At 46.6% G+C, this 19,230-nt stretch overlaps 1 protein-coding gene across 1 annotated transcript; it reads right to left on the reverse strand.

Moving 5' to 3' along the window:
* Window positions 1-10,465: 10,465 nt before the first annotated feature.
* On the reverse strand, window positions 10,466-18,837 carry LOC308595432 (retinoic acid-induced protein 3-like). Its single transcript, XM_081209571.1, has 4 exons — window positions 18,638-18,837; window positions 15,822-16,783; window positions 14,308-14,366; window positions 10,466-13,150 (listed from the first exon to the last, which is right to left on the reverse strand). The coding sequence occupies exons 2-4, from the start codon at window positions 16,735-16,737 to the stop codon at window positions 13,058-13,060; spliced, it is 1,068 nt and encodes a 355-aa protein (XP_081065697.1). The 5' UTR covers window positions 16,738-16,783; window positions 18,638-18,837; the 3' UTR covers window positions 10,466-13,057.
* Between the last annotated feature and the right edge of the window lie 393 nt (window positions 18,838-19,230).

Consider the following 19,230-nt stretch of genomic DNA (forward strand, 5'->3'; position numbering starts at 1 on the left):
GGTTCTGTCGCACTCCAGGGCACACACCCTCACTATTGAGCACCACCTGAGGGAAGCTGTCCGAAAACTGAGAGTCGCCCTTCCTGCCATGATGCAACAGCTATATCTCACCACATGATGTCACACTCAGAAAAAATCATAACCACACACAACGGATGGAGAAGCATCCCTGCACTGCATATTCCAGAGAGGTCTCAGTAGGGATTAAATAAGTAAGACTGGGACACACTGGGGCAAATTATGGTAATAAGATGAAGAGGAGCTGGGGAAAAGAGAGAGAAAGACGAATTTGGACTGCAGCTTAAAGGGCTACACACTTTCCCCTCTGGTTTATAGTTTTAACACTCATTAAAGGGAGAGAAGGGACAAGAAAAGATAGGATTGGTTCTACGTGGAGCAGAACCGTGTTCTCAAAAAGCATTTGCTCCAAACCTTTCTCTAAAGCAGGGGTGGCAAAAGCTGTGGCCCTCCAGAAATTATCGGACTACAACTCCCATTATCCCTGACCATGAGCCATGTTAAAAGTCCAACGAAATTTGGAGGGCCACAGGTTCCCTGTGCCTGAACTAAAGATGCTTCCTCAGGCTCTCCTATCCCTTAGAGCCCTGCCTTGGGATTGTATGGCCACCATGAGAAACCATGGAAAGCGCAGGTTTCTTTGGGGGTTGAATATGGAATATTTAGGGCTAGAAAGGGGCAAATGTCTTTCCTTCCAACTTCTACCTTCTTCCCCAGTCAGAGAATTAAAATGTTCAGATGAACACATAAACTGATGGTGCTGGACTTCAACTCCCATCAACCCCAGTCAGTGTAAGCCTATGGTCAGGGATGGTGGGAGACGGAGTCCAGCAACGAAGTGGGGAAACCACATTGGCCACCCTGCTCTGCTCCAAACAGGGAGCAGTTCTTCTAGATCATGGGCAGAGATCCTTCACCCTCGGGCTGCACAGGATTCTTTCAGAGGGGGAGGCGCTGGGGACTGAACTTGGAACCTCATGCCCAGAGAGACGTAGGAAGGGTGGGGACCAGGAATGCACAGCCTCACCTGGAACACTGGCTTGCTCCACCTAATCATTAAAAAAGAAAGTACAGGGTTGGAAGATTTGTGGCCTGGCAGCTTTTATTTAAAGAATGAACAGACACCTTGCAGGCCTATGTAATATATTGTAGAGTACTGCAAGGTACTTAAAGGACTTGGAGAACAGGTTGACGACACAAATCTGCATATGTAGCTGCCTCTCTGAAAGTAAGATGGCACTGGCTAGGATCTCCCTGGCATTGTGCTTTGCAGTGTGTCCAGCCATCCTATAAACAATGAAGAAGAAGAAGAAGAAAGTTGGGGGGAGCGGAGAGAGGGCAGGAGACATCATACCCTCCAACATGTTGCAGGGGAAAATTGGAACATGCGCCTTTTGGTGACAGAATGACTGCTGTTGGTCACAGTAATGGGTGACAGACGAAGAGAGAGACCTAGGTCCATTCCATCACTGGACACCTCACTTTTATCCTTCTTCCTCCTCCCCTCCACTCACTTTCACATGCACCCCTTCCTTTTTCCATCCCAAACAATTGTCACCCCAACTTTCTTCATCCATGAATATGCCCTGCCCCAGCTCCTGCCCTCTCTGCATGGCTGCATTTCACCCCCACCTGAGGTGGGGCTTGGAGAGAACCATGAACAAGAAGGCAGTTGGTGAGGGGGGGGGGACAGAGATTTTCACCAGCTTAGCGGCATGAACCTCAACAGTGGGTACTCTGGTGGGAGCACACTGCCTGATGTCATGTTGCCACTCAACTGACTCACCAAATTACTCGTGTGTAAGCACAGCGCCCCAAAGGAGACATCTTGTGGGGCTGCACTCTTGTGAGAGTCAAAATGGGACATCCTGGGATCCAGTCAGAAGCAAGGATGGCTTCTGTAAGTCCACAATGTCCGACTTAAAGCAGGACAGTTGAGAAGTATGAGATCTGGGGCCTGCTGTAAAAGACCTGGGGTTTCCTGGGACACCCCCTAACAATGCCTCTCACAGAGTATCCTTCCATTTTAATGTGCTGGGTGGGAAAAACACCCCAATATCTGAATCAATGATTTCCCTGGGCAAATACTCCGGCCACCTCATATGACTATGTGCTCATCCTCAGAGGTGAAAAGCAGCTTCTCTCATGGTGCTTTGCTGGCCTTCAGGCTTCTTTCCTCCTCAGTCAGCAAGTGCCCCATAAATGAGACCTCTGCAATACTGCGAAAGCTTTCGGGGCCTCCCCGTGTTAGGCTGTGGGTGGTGGTGATGACAGAGCCTCAGTGTGGAGACTCTGCTTCAGAGTGGGTTGTTGGAACCCTTAAAATATGGCTTCCACGAGAAAAAAAGAGAAGGATTCACAATTTGGGCCGCATTCACATAATACATTTAAAGCGCTATGATACCACTTTAAACAGTCATAGCCTCCCCCAAAGAATTCTGGGAGCTGTCGTTTGTTGCAGGTGCTGAGGGTTGTGAGGAGACCCTTTGCTCCCCTCAAAGAACTACAATTCCCCAAGTTCCCTGTGTAGAGGGACTGATTGTTAAACCACTCTGAACATCAATCAATAAAATAAAAAAAATGTTATTTGTTGCAGGTGCTGAGGGTTGTGAGGAGACCCTTTGCTCCCCTCAAAGAACTACAATTCCCCAAGTTCCCTGTGTAGAGGGACTGATTGTTAAACCACTCTGGACATCAATCAATAAAATAAAAAAATGCAATCCAATAACACTGAAAGTTAATGTAAAAACAGTGGGTTGTATCTGACTAAATCATGCTCAGAGAAGACCTGAAAATCAATGGACTTAACTTAGTCTAGAAAAAGCTAAGGTCACTGGATTTTGATGGGTCCACTCTGAGCACAGCTATCAGCTAGGTCTCAAGACCCAGCAAAGCACATGTAACTACAGTAAACCACTCATACGGGATTTGTGGACTTGGTAAAAGACTATAGAAGTTTCTGCCGAAACTGCTGTTTTTGCCGTTCTTTCCTCTAAAGGCTCAAGTGGAACTGTGGTCTACAGCCCTTTTTAGGCATGCAAAGCATCTGCTTAGATCACACCCAGCCTACCTTCATTTCCAGTTTGATAAATCTCACCCATCTACTCACCTCAGATTCCATGCAAATTGGAAAGAGTAGCCATTCTTTGCTGTTATGCAACCATTTCCCTGACACAATCCTTCATAGAAGGATGATGTACATGAGTTGTACACTCAGAGAATTATTTGCCAGAGAGAGAGAGAGAGAGAGAGAGAGAGAGAGAGAGAGAGAGAGAGAGAGAGAACACACAACCACCCACACACCCACACATATGGGGGGACCCCCCCAAACCCTAGGAATTAATAAATGGCAGGATTTTTATTAATTGGGATATGGATGAAAGTACAAGCTACAGAGCTGTGCCAGAAAAGGAATCTCTGGTCTGGCTTATGCAAACCAGCCTGGCTGGCCTAGCAGAGAGCCAATCTGTTAACATGGCAAAAGGTGTTGATGGGCCACACTAGAGGAATCCTTTGGCCTGGGGAGACAGTTGCTGCCAAGGTGGTGTGGTGTGTGTTTGAAGTGATAGGAAATTAGAGTTTTTAGAATGATGTGCGCGATGGAAAGGGGTTAAATATACCGGTTGTGGGAAGGGAGGGGGGTCGCGACTTGGCAGAGTCAAAGGGAATTGTCAGGGAACTGACATCAGAGCGAGAGGCGAAGGGGAGGCTCCCAGATTATGCTGACGAAGGACCCAGCAGCAGGGGGAGAAACAGCTCAGTGGAGGGGGAAGCTAATCAGCACAACACCAGGGAGAAAGGGGGGCAGATGGGGGAAGCGGAGAGAGGGCTCCAGGACTTTTCACTGGACATCAGTGAGGAGAGCCCAGGTCCTCCACTGCCCATGCCCTCCCTGCGCAGAAGACTCCCGCGCAGTGAGAGGAGGAGGAGACTGGGGGTCAAACAACTTTTATGTTGGAAGAGGTTCAAGAAACGCCCCCTGACAGATTCTGCCAGCGACTGAGGCAGCCGCGATGAGCAAGGGCTGTGCAGTCAGAAAGGTTCAACAAGGCAAATTAGCCTAGAGAGGCACCAGTTTACGCACAAGTAACTCATAGCCATTACAGGAATGTATGGTGTTAATACAATTTGTTGGAAAAGAATATGTAAGGAAAACAATAAAAATTTACTTGTGGAGAAATTAGAGTTTTTAGAAAGGTGTTCTGGGAAAAAGAAGGGAAATGAAGGGCTGGAATCCATCTTGGGCAGGCTGGCTGAAGACTGGCTGCACTGCTGTGGGGACAAGCCCCTCTTGAAATGACCATGCTGTAAGATCTGGACTCCCTCCTTACAGACTGAAGGCGAACAAACCATACTTCTTAAAGCTATGACAGTCTCTGTGGGTCTCAATTCTCCAAAGGAACACAGACCCTGGGTGAGTGCCTGGAAGCCCCCTGGGATCTTGCTATCACTTGGCAGAGATTGGGGGAGGCACCCAATTTTTGTAACAGTATGCACACAAACATACATATGCATATATATTCACTCCTAGGTGTCATGATTAAATCCTGCCAGGGGGAGACTGGACTAGATTATGGACTAGTTAGAGGATTTGCATCCTGCCTTATGACTGAATGATCTGCATGGCAGCTTCCCTCTGATTGTAATAATAATAATCCATTTGGATCCCTTCCAAATGGGATTCAGGCCTCATCATGGGACTGAAACTGCCTTGGTCGCACTGGTTGATGATCTCCGGCGGGCTAGGGACAAAGGTGAGAGCTGTTTCCTGGTTCTGCTGGATCTCTCAGCGGCGTTTGATACCATCGACCATAGCATCCTTCTGGACCGTCTTGAGGGGCTGGGAGCTGGGGGCACTGTTATACAGTGGTTCTGCTCCTTCCTCCTGGGCCGTGTTCAGAAAGTGGTGGTGGGGGATGAGTGTTCAGACCCCTGGGCTCTCACTTGTGGGGTGCCTCAGGGTTCTGTCCTCTCCCCCATGCTTTTCAACATTTACATGCAGCCACTGGGAGAGATCATCAGGAGGTTTGGGCTGGGTGTTCATCAGTATGCGGATGATACCCAGCTCTACCTCTCTTTTAAATCAGAACCAGTGAAGGCGGTGAAGGTCCTGTGTGAGTGTCTGGAGGCGGTTGGAGGATGGATGGCGGCTAACAGATTGAGGTTGAATCCTGACAAGACAGAAGTACTGTTTTTGGGGGACAGGAGGCGGGCAGGTGTGGAGGATTCCCTGGTCCTGAATGGGGTAACTGTGCCCCTGAAGGACCAGGTGCGCAGCCTGGGAGTCATTTTGGACTCACAGCTGTCCATGGAGGCACAGGTCAAATCTGTGTCCAGGGCAGCTGTTTACCAGCTCCATCTGGTACGTAGGCTGAGATCCTATCTGCCTGCGGACTGTCTCGCCAGAGTGGTGCATGCTCTGGTTATCTCCCGCTTGGACTACTGCAATGCACTCTACGTGGGGCTACCTTTGAAGGTGACTCGGAAACTACAACTAATCCAGATTGCGGCAGCTAGACTGGTGACTGGGGGCGGCCGCCAAGACCATATAACACCGGTCTTGAAAGACCTACATTGGCTCCCAGTACGTTTCCGAGCACAATTCAAAGTGTTGGTGCTAACCTTTAAAGCCCTAAATGGCCTCGGTCCAGTATACGTGAAGGAGCGTCTCCACCCCCATCATTCTGCCCGGACACTGAGGTCCAGCGCCGAGGGCCTTCTGGCGGTTCCCTCATTGCGAGAAGCAAAGCTACAGGGAACCAGGCAGAGGGCCTTCTTGGTAGTGGCGCCCGCCCTGTGGAACGCCCTTCCAGCAAATGTCAAAGCGATAAACAACTACCTGACATTCAGAAGACATCTTAAGGCAGCCCTGTTCAGGGAAGTTTTTAACATGTGATATTTTATTGTATTTTTGGCTTTTATGGAAGCCGCCCAGAGTGGCTGGGGAGGCCCAGCCAGATGGGTGGGGTATAAATAATAAATTATTATTATTATTATTATTATTATTATTATTATTATTATTATTATTATATTCTCACACTGCGTATACACAAAGCCAAACTCATGGCAACCCAGCAGCCTTTCTTCCTGAGGGTCTTTTCCTCTTCTTCTGCAATCCCAGCACAACTGGAAAGCAACAGCAGAGCACTAGGGAATTGTGGGGGAGAGATAAATTGGATTTTGTTTGCATTTTCATGTGAAATGACATAATTCATACTTCTCAAGCCAATATGCTAACTGAAACACAGTTGTTCTTAAAAAATGGCACATCTCCACATCTTGCGATGCCATTCTCCAACTAAACACACTGTGCAGAAATGCATTATATCAGGGGGAATTGTTTGCAAACAAAGTGTAAATAAATGTGTATGTACAAAATGCATACAAATATGTGTATATCAGGAATAATTCACACTGAAATGCTGGACTGTTAACCCACACACACACAGGTATTGAAATGTGGAGAACTGAATTTGTGAATGGAAAAAAGAGACAAACTTGAATGGAAAGATTTGTCTATCCCTTCTCCCTGCTCTCTGGCTGATGGATGGTGCCAGGCTAGTCTCCACCTTGCCTTTATGCTCTTCTCGGAAGACCAGAGAGTCTCCCAATTGCCCTTGATCCCTTTTCTGGCAGCAGATGCAAGCGCATGCAGCTCTCCAGTCCTCGAGTCAGAGCACTTGTGAAATCCACCTTGAAATATTCAAGACCTCTTGACATTCAACCTTCGGGTGAATTCGGCCATTGCTGTTGTCGAGCCAAATGTTGGGACCCAACTTTTCTGGACTGGGTGGGAAAGACTTTTTTTTAAGAGAAGAAAGAAAAAAAGAAAGAAAGAAAGAAAGAAAGAAAGAAAGAAAGAAAGAAAGAAAGAAAAGGCCCTCTATTCATCAGCCAGGTCCATATGCTTTAAAATGGGAGGGGTGCCTTATTCATTACATAATCCAGCGCTGTGTGCAGTCACCATGGCAAAGAGAAAAGCAAACAGCAGCTTCCTTCGAAACTTTTGATCACAGCATAGCAGCATGTTGACTTTTAGGGTGGAGGAGAAGCTGGGAGACTTCAGGACGTTCTACACAGAGATCGAGGAGAACACACTGAAAGAGAGGATGCCTTCAAAGACATGAAGCATGGAGTAAGGAGCAGGAGAGGTCAGGTGGAGGGCAAACCCCCAGGGAATCCACGGAGGTTAGCAGCAAAGGGGGAGGAATGTGAGGAAGCAAAAAGGCGGCAGCATACCTTCGAAGAACGAAGAGAAAGAGAAATGCAGAGCGGTGCCTTGGAACAAGTCAGCCCAATGGTCCCTCTTACTGCATACATTAGCCTTTCCCAGTCTGGTGCCCTCAAGCTCAGCAGTTCCCAACTGGTGGTCTGGGGACTCTGGGGTCCATGTAACCCATTCTGGGGGTCCGTGGCACCATTCATGTAACAAAAACTACCACAGAGATATCAAAACCTTCAAAAGTAGGGGGTCTATGGCTTGGCTGTTGAAAAACAGGGGCTCCACAGTACTTAGCAAATTGGGGACCACTGCTCTAGATGTCTTGGATGGGGCTGGTCTACACTCATGGATAGCAGCAGCTATCTGGGATTTCAGACAGGGCTGGGACCTACGGTACTTGGAAGGGCCACCTTGTCCTGAGAGGAAGCTCATGGTCATTTGGGACTGTTTAGTTCAGAAAAAAAGTTAAACAGGAGACATGGTAGAAGTGTCTAAAATTAAGCACTGTACAGAGAAAATGGGCAGAAGAAAGTTTCTCTCTCCCTCTTTCTCTCCCTCCCTCTCTCTCTGGTAATACTTAAATGAGTGACACTGAATGTTGACAGACAACACGAAGTAGTTTTACAGCTCCTAGTTAAACTATGGAATTTGTCACCACCAAGACATGGGGATGGCCACCTACTTGGGCTGCTTGAGAAAGGGGTTAGACAAATTTATGGAGGATCAGTCTACCAGCAGCTCTTAGTCCTGATGGCTGTGTACTATCTCTCCAGTACTGGAGGCAACATGTCTCTGAATACCAGTTGCCAGGGAACATGAGTGGGGAGGATGCTATCGTGCTCATGTCCTGCATGTGACCTTCTCACACAGGCATTTGGTTGGTGGGAAAAGGATGGTTAACTAGATGGGCATTTGGGCTATCCAATCAGGGTCTTCTTAATTTCCTGTGTCAGAAATCAGTCTGTCCAGTTGCCATTGGTACATTTGTAGAATATGATCTGTAAACAGATTAAGCCTTCCTACTTCCAGCTTAGCTGGCTAAACACATTTACTCTGAAATAAGCCTCACTGTGTTTAAAAGGATACCTTTCCCAGTATGTTTAGTATTACTGATATCACACATGAATGTTAGCAGAACTAAAGCTGCTTCAGTACAAGTAAGCCAACTGATGTGTCATTTGTTTCCTGGTGGGACACCTTGAGGGAAATATACTGAGCTGACCTTATCAGACTGATCCATAGTTTTTCCTTGTCCTCAAAGGATGCGAGAAAAAGAAGCAGCTCTGTGTTAAAAGTTTGTGCAAAGGGTGCACCCCAAATGTGGAGGGCAAGAATTTTACCCAAGGCTGTTGTTGGACCAGTAAGGGGGCACAAATCTAGAAAACATATTCCATAAACCATCCAGAGCTGAACTTGTTTATGTGATGCTCCCACAATGCCTGCTCTCAGTTAGGAGTGCAAAAGTTTATAAACATTAAACTTTATAAACTTTTGCACTCCTAACTGAGAAACTAGGCATGTTGATTGTACAGCTTGCGGCTGAAAAAGGGCTAGCAATAGTTAAAAGAAAACACCTGGAGAGCCAGTGTAGTGTAGTGGTTAAGAGCGGTAGCCACGTAATCTGGGAAACCGGGTTCGTGTCTCCGCTCCTCCACATGCAGCTGCTGGGTGACCTTGGGCCAGTCACACTTCTGTGAAGTCTCTCAGCCCCACTCACCTCACAGAGTGTTTGTTGTGGGGGAGGAAGGGAAAGGAGAATGTTAGCCGCTTTGAGACTCCTGAAGGGGAGTGAAAGGCGGGATATCAAATCCAAACTCTTCTTCTTCTTCTACCTCACATTCAGGCAATACTGTCACTCCCAGGGGGAGGAATGAGGTATCAAAGTGTGATGAGCAGAAATATTGGTTGAAAATCTGATGTCAGACTCATGAATTCACTTATTCAGTGCATTTTTTATCCGGGGAAAGTCAACACTGATGGGAGTTGCATTCGCATAATGTCTGAAGAGCACCACATTGGCCATCCCTGCCATAGAGGCAAGTTCCCTTGCTTCCCTTTGTCTCACCTCTTTTCACTGCCCTCCAACACAACTTATTTTTTCCTCTTCTACTTCCTATAGCATCTTTGCTGCTTTCATCTCATGGTTATTTTTGGCATCTTTCTGCATGTACCTATATGATCCCAGATGCTGTCACAACACCTCCCCACCCAGCACCCTCCTTTCTCTGTGCAATGCAAGGATCTCTATGAACACACCCAGGCACACACATGCCATATAAACACAGAAATGCCGGTAATTAAAAATGGTCTGGGAGTGTCATGATGATATATGAATCATACTTCTATAAAAAATATTATTTTCCTTTTTCAGGGTTCATTGGCCATGAGACAAAGAGGGTTGAAGACTTTAAAACAGGAGTGCAGGGAACTTTAGGCCCTTTGTGTGTTGCCGAACCACAACTTCCATCAGTCACAGGCAGCATGGCCAATAGCCAGGCACGACGGGAGTTGTGCGTCAGCAAAAGTTCTCTTAGCAATATGATCTCCTATGGTTCAGTCAGAGATGCCATTTCCCCCCCAAGATTGAGGGGGCGTAGCATATGGTACGTGCATACGACATCATGCATGAGGCGCATGTGCGTGACATCACTCATGGAGCATGAGCAACGTCACGTCCTCTGGAAGAGACTGAGCACTCTGGCAGAGCCAAGGTACTGAAGCTGTGATATGTCATGTGTGTGATGTCACACGTGTGCAATGCACATCAAGCCCCTCAATACTGAGGGGGCTGGGCTCCCTTCAAACAAATATCAAAGGTGCTGAAGACACCTCAGTCCCCTAGAGTTGACACACCTGGTCGCAGCCCCTTAGATATGTGAAAATGCACCCTTCAGTATAGTACAGTGGTACCTTGGGTTACATACACTTCAGGTTACAGACTCCACTAACCCAGAAATAGTACCTCGGGTTAAGAACTTTGCTTCAGGATGAGAACAGAAATCATGCTCCCGCGGCGCGGCGGCAGTGGGAGGCCCCATTAGCTAAAGTGGTGCTTCAGGTTAAGAACAGTTTCAGGTTAAGAACGGACCTCCAGAACGAATTAAGTTCTTAACCCAAGGTATCACTGTATCTTGAAACTCTGCTATGGTCTTCGTACCTATGCAAAGTGCTTTGGTGGATATGTACCATTAACAGAAATTGTCAAAAGAACACATTATCAATACACACCATCTATAATTATTTATTAAATGCAGACCAATGTGTTCCGTGTGGTATGAGAAATAAACAAATAAATAATAATATAATACATTTACAAGCACACAAGCAAAAACAAAACCTGAAGAATCCTTTCCCACAGGTTAAGGAGCAAAATTGTGCACTCCCCCCTCCCCCATGGATTTTAATGGGAGCATTGTTAAGCACAGGACTAACGTATCCCACTATAATCAATGGAAAAAGAACCTTGACTTTCTCTAAATTGTGTCTTATTTTTCTTGAACCAGTTGTAAAAGAGTTTCCCCAACTCCCCATTAAAATCTGAAACAACTTTCTGGAAGTGTTTGCCATATGGGTAAGGCTTGTGATCGCCAGTGTTCTTCCCCATCTGCCATCATCATATAAAGCAATCATATAATATCAATCTTAATACTATTATGTGCTGGTCCTTATATAGCCGAAAACTGCACCAAGAGGAAACTATCAGCAGGAACCCCAAGGTTTGCAGAAGTATAGAAAATCTTTGGGAAGGTGCGAAACTCTTAGGAGGAAACCACCTCTCCAAACAGCCCAATGAGGAGACTGAGCAAGCTTAGTGACAACAAAATTGTGACTGGCTCTTGCAGGAAGGAGAATGGAATACCAGGACAGGGGGAATAGAGCAGAGTAGAGTGGGAGGAATCCTGAACAGCAGCACTCCAATATGCAACATTTTGCTAGAGGTTAGCATTAGTATGTCCTAAAATGCTGTGGTAAAAGAGTTGCAGGAAACCCCACTGAGTTGAACGAGGCTGATCCTAGAGTAAGCGGGTATAGGATTTCAGCCTTAGTGGCATTCAGTGAATTCCCTCCGCCACCACCATTATGCTTCCAAAGTTTCCCTTTCTCTATCACTGAAATCTGCTAATAATGACAGGCAGAAACTCATGCGGAGAAGATCTATAGGTAGGGATTTTTCCCCCAGGAGGGTTTGACTAACTGCTCTCTGTAGAGTTGTTGCCATGTTGACTTCAAGAGATCATGTTTATCTCTCATGTAGCTTTGGCAGGAGATGGTCATGCATCAGTTTGCCCATCCCATCCCATCCCTCAATTTCTTGCAATCTGCCTCCGCCCCCTGCCCCCCCATAATGCATTGTTTTGGTTGTTCACACCACTGTTCACACACTCAGAGGACTTCCTTATGTTTGTGTTTGTGTATTACATATAGTCAAGGGTCCTCTCTACACAACAGCACATAAAATTTGCATGTGCTAATTTATAGGAGGAGACGCATATTTAGAGATAATTATTCTAATCTACTATCCCGTTTCTATGCTGCCACACATCACTGCCTTCAAACTGCAGGGTTGTCCTCTGCAAAGCAGAGCAATCTCCCCATCTCCCAGCAGTCTTAATGTTAGGTCCCCTAAGCAGGCTCAGTGGGCTTGGAAGTCTCACCAGGGGAGAGATTAGGCATCAGTGGCAAAAGCAGGAAGCCTGTAAAGAAATCTCATTCAAAGCTGTACACAGTTTTAAAACCTGTTTTCTTTCCCCCTCCCTCTGCTTTCTTCCTGTGTTCAAAGCAGATCTATAGACAGTTTGGAATGACTTTCACTTTTAAAAATACTGCGATTTCCTGGTTTGAAAACTGATTTGTTTTTGTTTCGGCCACTTCCCTTTGTGACTCAGTTCCACAAAATCGGGCAGGGGGAATTTGACAGGATTTGAGGACAGCAGTGCTCTTACAGGCCTGGCATTGCACGTAGGACTAAAGACCATCACTGATACAGGCCACCTCTTAAAAGGAAGACATCTGGAGATTTCGCAGGCTTCTAAATGGTACAGTTATCATCGAATATTCCTGCAAATTCCAATGCTTCAAAGGCAGAGGGGGGGGAGGTTAGGAGAAAACGCAAATACATACATTTCAGGTATTTGGCCTGGGCCAAGAATACTCCTTGAGCTTTACTCACATTTTTACTCACAGGGAACCCCACGAGTGAATGGGATGGATATAATCTTTCCTGTTTGTGTTGTGAGGAGAAAAACAAGCTTGGGCAAAATGCTGAGGTATAGAATTCTCTGTGGAACTGAGAGAAGCCATAAGCCCTATTTGGGAGACTGCCTCTTAAGCAATTGCAGCTGTGGAGGGGAAGAGCATGGCTAGGCTCACTGCCCCCCCCCCAATTTATGGGATGCCCCCCCCCCAGGTGATATAGAATCCTGTGCAAATCAGGGGTCTAAACCACACCAAGAGCTCCATAGAGAAAGCTCCATGCTGCAGACCTTGCCCCTCAGCACTTGGGTGGCAGAAGGCAGGGCAGCAAGGTAGCAAGAGTGGCGTGATTGTAACCACACGAGGGGAGAGGCTACCTCAAAAAAAGCCTACAGCAATTCATTAAATGAAGGAACACGGTAAAAGAAAACATTATAAAGTGCCAAGTGTACAAAGGCAGATATAAAAGGTGTGCAGGAGAAAAGGACAGGCATCTTCCTTCATCCGCTGCAGCGCTGAGTTCTGTCCCTGATTTAATAAAAACTGAAGCACCGCTATATCCGTGATGATTTCCAGCACCTCCGCCGACTCAGAATGGCTTCTCTGGCATTCGTAGCAGGATGGCTACTTGACACCTTTCCCTCCAGAATACTCTTGGTATGGGCTGGTTCGAGTTTTCGGCCGTGGGATGGAGAAATCCTGCTGGGGCTCAAGGTTCTAGGCAAGAAAAGAGGAAGGAAGTGGAATTATAAGGTTTTTAAGTGACATATATTCTGTTGAATGTTTCTTTTGAGAAAGCAGAACTGTTTTTTAACTAGGTTGAGGAAGAGACTCAGAGCCCCCTGCCCCAACTTTTGCATTGGCAGGTTGGTAGTAGTCAACTTTTCCCAAGACCTAGAAGAAAATCCAATGCTTGGGTCACTTATAATGGAAGTGAGCCTGGGTTCTTAATCCTTCGTTAATCAGGGGGTAAAGGTCAGCCAAACTCTTAAGTCTGTAGTCTGTGATTCCTGATGTGGCAGGCCTTTTAAGAAAACCCGCCCAAACAAAACTGCATGCTAGATACATTACCACATGGTTAGTTTTGCATGGAAATATACTTGAGCCAATGGGGCTGGGTTGGGGTCATGAAAGCTTTTGGTAGCTGCAAAACTGATTCCCTTTTAATTATTTTTCTAGAATGCTGCATAAGGTGAATAAAGTGCTTCAGTGTGATCCCAACCCCTCCTTCCCCAGTTACTGGCATCTTCCGTTCGAAGTTTGGGCATGGAAGCTCCCCACAATCCCCTCTCTTTCTTTGCCTGTTTAGAGAAGAAGCAACTCGTCCACCATTTGCTAGAAGCACAGAGACTCATCACCTCCACAGCAATAATCTTTGACTGCTTGGAGGGGAGAGGCACACATTCCTGACTGGTTAACAACCATGTGATCAGAAGGAAGCATCGCCTTCACTCATACTTGACTTTGTTTGTCTCCAATAATATCAGCAGTGGCATTAAAATGCTCACTGAGTGATCTCAGGTTGGCTTGGACGTTGCATACAGGGCCCACTATACAACTGCAATTTACAGCAATCTGCAGTTTACAGCCAATTCTATTACCTGCCCCAACATACACTATTCTGTTGTCTCGATGCAGCCAAAAAGAACTCACGTTACCTAGACGTCAAATGCAGCTTGTTGGCTGAGTTGTTCTCTGCATCCCACACAGCCCCAAGACCACATAACCTCATGTGAGTGGCAGCTCCACCACCAACTCGAAAATGTTTAATAATTATCCAAACATGTTGAAATTCCTTCATAGGCCACTTGATTGAATGAAGTTGCATTGCAACGAATCATTCCCGTACTGAAAATCAAAGACTGTTTATTTACCTGCAGCTGGAAGTGAGTTGAATATGGAGGATATGAAGGGCCACTGTTTGCATTTGGAACTGAAAAAGACAAGCAAGGGGAGGCAGTGAGTCAGTGTATTTAATATTGCCACAAAAACAAAGAAAACTCCATTTGCTTCCAGACAACCATCTACAGCAACAGTTGTGTATACACAATGCAGTTAAAGCATCCTTGGAACTATAGCTGTGGCACCCTGGGGTGCCTTGAAGGATGGTCAGGGGTGCTGTGGGCAACACTGGCCTCTGTTCCTTCTTCCCTTTCTCCCTCCTCTTTGACACCCTCTTGCATCTCTCCCAAAGGCTTGCATGGCTGTTTGTTACAGCAGCCCTGGCTTCAAGCTCTGCGGGCAAATGGTGCCTCTGGGGCTGGCCAGGGGGCGCCTCCCAGGCCCCTGTGGGGCAGTGTGAGGAGCACCTCTCTTTCTGGCAGGGTGGGCAGCTCAGAGACTGGGCTGCCCAGAGGACTCCCAAGGAGAGAGGAGAGGGAACACTCCACAAGCGAGGGTGTTCAAAAAAGCATGAGAGGCTGCCAGCCCTGCAGGCAAGGGGGTGACATAACTGGGCTCCTGAGCCCCACAGAGGTGCCACAGAAAGAATGTAGTTGCTCAAGGAAGCTGTGGAGCCAAAAAGGTTGAAAACCTCTGATGTAGTGTGTTGTGTTGTGCAGCCCAGTCCAATTTGTATTTACTCAGAATGAAAGCCTTTGTCTTTTGCATAAAGGAAGGGCTGTAGCTCAAAGGCAGAGCATCAATGGGTGTAGCCAGGGGGGAGCAGGGTGGGGCAGCTGCCCCCCAAATCAATAAAAATAAATATAAATACATAACTACCCCTGCCTAACAAAAGGCCTGCCCCCTAACAAAAATCCTGGCTACGCCCATAAGAGCATCTGCTTTGTATGCAGAAGTCCCTGGGTTAATCCCCAACATCTCTAGGTAGGACTGGGGGAGAACTCTGGCAGTGGGTTAGATACTGGGCTAGATGCCCCTAATGGGCCTTATTCCCAGGTAAGTGCATCTAGGATTTCAGCCACCCAAAAAGATTTCCCATTTTGGGACCTGACTGAATCCTGATCCATGTGGTGTGCAACATGTTGATTTGAGATTTAAGATTTAAGAAAGAAAGAAAAGTGACAAATGAATGCCATAAATCATTATATAGGCATTGGCTATATAAGCATTTACTTAGGTGGCAGTGAGCCTGCATCACAGGAAACGCTAGGAAGCTGGCCTCCCACCTTCCCTGTGGCCCAGAATTTTCCTAAAGAGTGCCTGCCTTTCCAAGGACACTTCCAGTGTGACCCTCTTTGTGCTCTGCAACACCAAATGAGAACAAGGGAAGCTGTCATAGGGAATGCTTTGAAATGGGTTAAAAAATAATAATTCAGCAGCATTCCTAAAACAGTCTAAATATTTTTAGCTTGCCAAAGATGCTCTCTCTATCACACAAAGCACTTGCCAGTCCCAGACATACAGGCATTGCTATGGATAGCCATACCTTGTGCGTTGTCTTCCTGAGCATAGGCTCGATTCTCGACTCCGTAGGTTTTTTTCAGGACTTTAGGCTGGCAGGCATCATTCTCTGGAGGGTAGTCTCCGGGCTTCCGTGGAGTGGTGAGGAAACAGAGCTCAGGCACTGCATATATCATCAGGAAGACCCACCCATTAGCTACCAGAGCAATGCTGATAGTGGGATCGTCCCATTCTGGCCTTTTCCCAAAGTCTGTCATGAACACGCTGATCCAGGCCACCCAGATGCCTATGGAGAAGAGGGCTGTGAAGAAGGTGTGTGTGCCATGCCTCTTCCACCTTCTGTATGACCCACAGAAAACAAAAGTGGAGACCACAAAGAGGAGGGCTATCAGGAAAAGCACGTAGATGAGAAGCAGAACGAAGTCCACGCGGCTTTTTTGTGTCAAACCTTTCGTGGAGTTCAGGGCTCTCAGCTCTTGGCTGTTGATGGCTACGTACTGTATGGCGATGATAATCTGCACAATGGTCAGGCTGATGGCGAAAACCAGCAGCGCCAGTACCGAAAATGGGCGTCTTCCTCTCACCAGCTTGATGAGGTCGAAGGCATGGGCCAGGAGGCAGGCGAAGCAGAGGGCGAAGAGGACCCCGAAAAGAAAGAAGCGGGTGGGGGCAGTCCTCTCGTTGAGCCTTATAATGAAGGCAAAAGTGAGGCCGAAGATTCCTAGAGTGCCCAGAAGGAAGAGGAACTGGACGGGGATCAGGCTTCGCTTTGTGTTGTCCTGGACTTTACATACAAGGAAAATGAGCACAACGATCAGGATGGCTGTGACGACAGCACCAGCGGTAGCAAAGGATTCCACAACAACGCCCCAATAGTCCTTGGTGTCGCAGAGGAAGTCATAGTCTCTATCTAAGCCTTGACAGACTGGCCGGGAGGTCATGGTGCCTCAGGACAGCCCTAAAGTGGATGCCGCCTTAAAGGAAGACCTGTAGAAATTAAGAGAAGCATGATAAAGCATGATTTGAAAAAGAGAGTGAAATGGACTACAACCCTACAATTCTATGAAGGGGATAATATCAGAACAGCTGAACCAAGTCAGACACTACTTAGAGATGTCAAAGGAATCAAATAATTATTAAGCTGATTCAGATAAAGCCTTATTTTATTAACTGAGTTATGGATTATGGAATCTAGGCATATGGTGAACTAATCTAGTAGTACCATTATATTTAAAAATATTATTTACTACTGTGAGGATCGTGTAATCAAAAGGCATACATTTTGTAACTCAAGTATAGTATTTTCAGGGTGCAATTGCCTTTTGAAGTTTCAGACTAAAGAGCTATATATGGTGTGGCTTGAAGTTTGGCGGTGTAATCTCCAGTGGGCATTACTGGTTGCTTTTTGCCTTCTGCACAGTCAAACTTTGTTGGGTTGCTTGTTTTTACAAACTTTCAAAGTGGAGAGTCCAAAGGAATGAAAAATGGAAAGCGAAACTTCAACAGAATTACTGAAAAACAAATACATATCTCTTTTCCCCATGAAAAATGCCTCTCTCTGTGTGATTATGCGTGTTGAGAGGTACCTCGGGTTACAGACGCTTCAAGTTACAAACACTTTGGGTTACAGACTCCACTCACCCAGAATTAGTATCTCGGATTAAGAACTTTACCTCAGGATGAGAACAGAAATTGCGGCGCGGCGGCAGTGGGAGGCCCCATTAGCCAAAGTGGTACCTCAGGTTAAGAACAGTTTCAGGTTAAGAATGGACCTCCAGAACAAATTAAGTTCTTAACCCGAGGTACCACTGTAATTGTGTGTGGGTCTGACCCCACTGACTTTAGGGTCTGGCGCTGCCCTCTAATGGAATGTGACATTTCGGGGCAAATGTGGGCCACCAAATATTTAATGTTTTGAGCCAGGCCCCAACTGCCTGCAGGTGTAGGCGAATGCACCACGTTCTCCAAAGGACTGTCAACACTGTATCAAGCAGGAACACCCCTTTCCTCCATCTGCTGTGTCCTCAGAGACATTCCTTCAGATAACTGAATACAGAAAACTCACCATAAAGACTGAATGCAGGGTAAGTTGCTACTTCTGGTGAGAAATTTCCAAATCAGAACCCCTATTGAAGCCTTATGTGTCATTTTAACATTAGCACTTGCCTTGGTTGCACAAGGGCCAGGCATAAATCCCCCCACCCTCTCCATTTCTGAGAAAAAGAAAAATACTTTTAAGCACTCAGGCTGTAGACCTATGCAAACTTGCTGCCAAGTAAACATGCATAGTACCGGGCTGCAAATCATTCATTCACTGCCTGGTTTGCTACCCTCCACTTAAGGGTGTACAGCTTTCTAAAACCACATGCAGCTGATAGCTAGAGGTCAAACAGCCAGATCCACAAACCAATTAAACAGTGCTGCATGCGTTTGAACAGAATGAACACATTGACGCCAACGGGACACCAACTTGCTTAATAATAGCAGGGCTAAATCAACAGAATTCCAGGTACTCCAGTTAAGACTTGCTAGCTGTGAGAACGCAAAATAAATCTACAGGGAAGGCATGCTTTGCGCACCAGTGCGTATACACAAATAAGGAATTTTTTGCACTTTTCAGATTCTAGGAAAGAGCCAGAGAATGGCTGTCGATGGGTGTCTTTGTAATGCTAAAAACATGAAAGGAAAATCCCATCTGCAGACTAGCAATCCAGAAATGAAGCTACAAACTGCACCACAGCAGCATGCCCTGGGGTCAGGTTGAGAAAGAGCCACAGGACTCCCTCCTACCAAACCTCTTGCTCTATGATCCCATCACGGTAGCTTTGGTCTTTGATTTACCTTGAGTGTGCTCTGTGCTCCCACGGCTAGATGCGTCTTCTTCAGTAGCAGAGGGCAAACCAGGGAAATTCCTGCCGCACACCCACTCGGCAAATAATCTCAGCTCTGCTCGTTCTTCTCTCCCCGAGCGAGACAAGCAGCGAAATTGCTCTCTCACACTCTAAGGGCAGCTTTAAAAGCAAATGAGGAAAAAAGCAGAGATGATGGAGTAGGGACACGCCTATTCCAGTTCCACTACTCCTGGTGCTGTTATAAATATAACGTCCCGGTGCCAGGAGATGAGGTAAAAATGTCTGACGTCAACAGGACAGTCACCCCAGCAGCTGGGTGGGGAAGGATCCTGCGCCTCTCCCCACCCCACAATTGAATCCGTGACCATTCATCAAGTCAGTTGATAAATTGCACCTCTCTGGGAGTTGAGAAACCAAGAGGATATGGGCTGGTGGGAGACCCCTGGCCAACAATAACACCATTGTGCTCCTCCTCCCCTTCATTGCTTTCTATACTTACCTAACATTCAGCTGTTAATGTACTGAGAAAGTTCAAGAGTGACCACGAGGAACAGTCTTTTAAGTCTCACTCTCTCTCCCTTT

The sequence above is a fragment of the Podarcis bocagei genome, assembly GCF_964188305.1.
Source record: "Podarcis bocagei genome assembly, chromosome: 10".
In the NCBI taxonomy this organism is placed as follows: domain Eukaryota; kingdom Metazoa; phylum Chordata; class Lepidosauria; order Squamata; family Lacertidae; genus Podarcis; species Podarcis bocagei.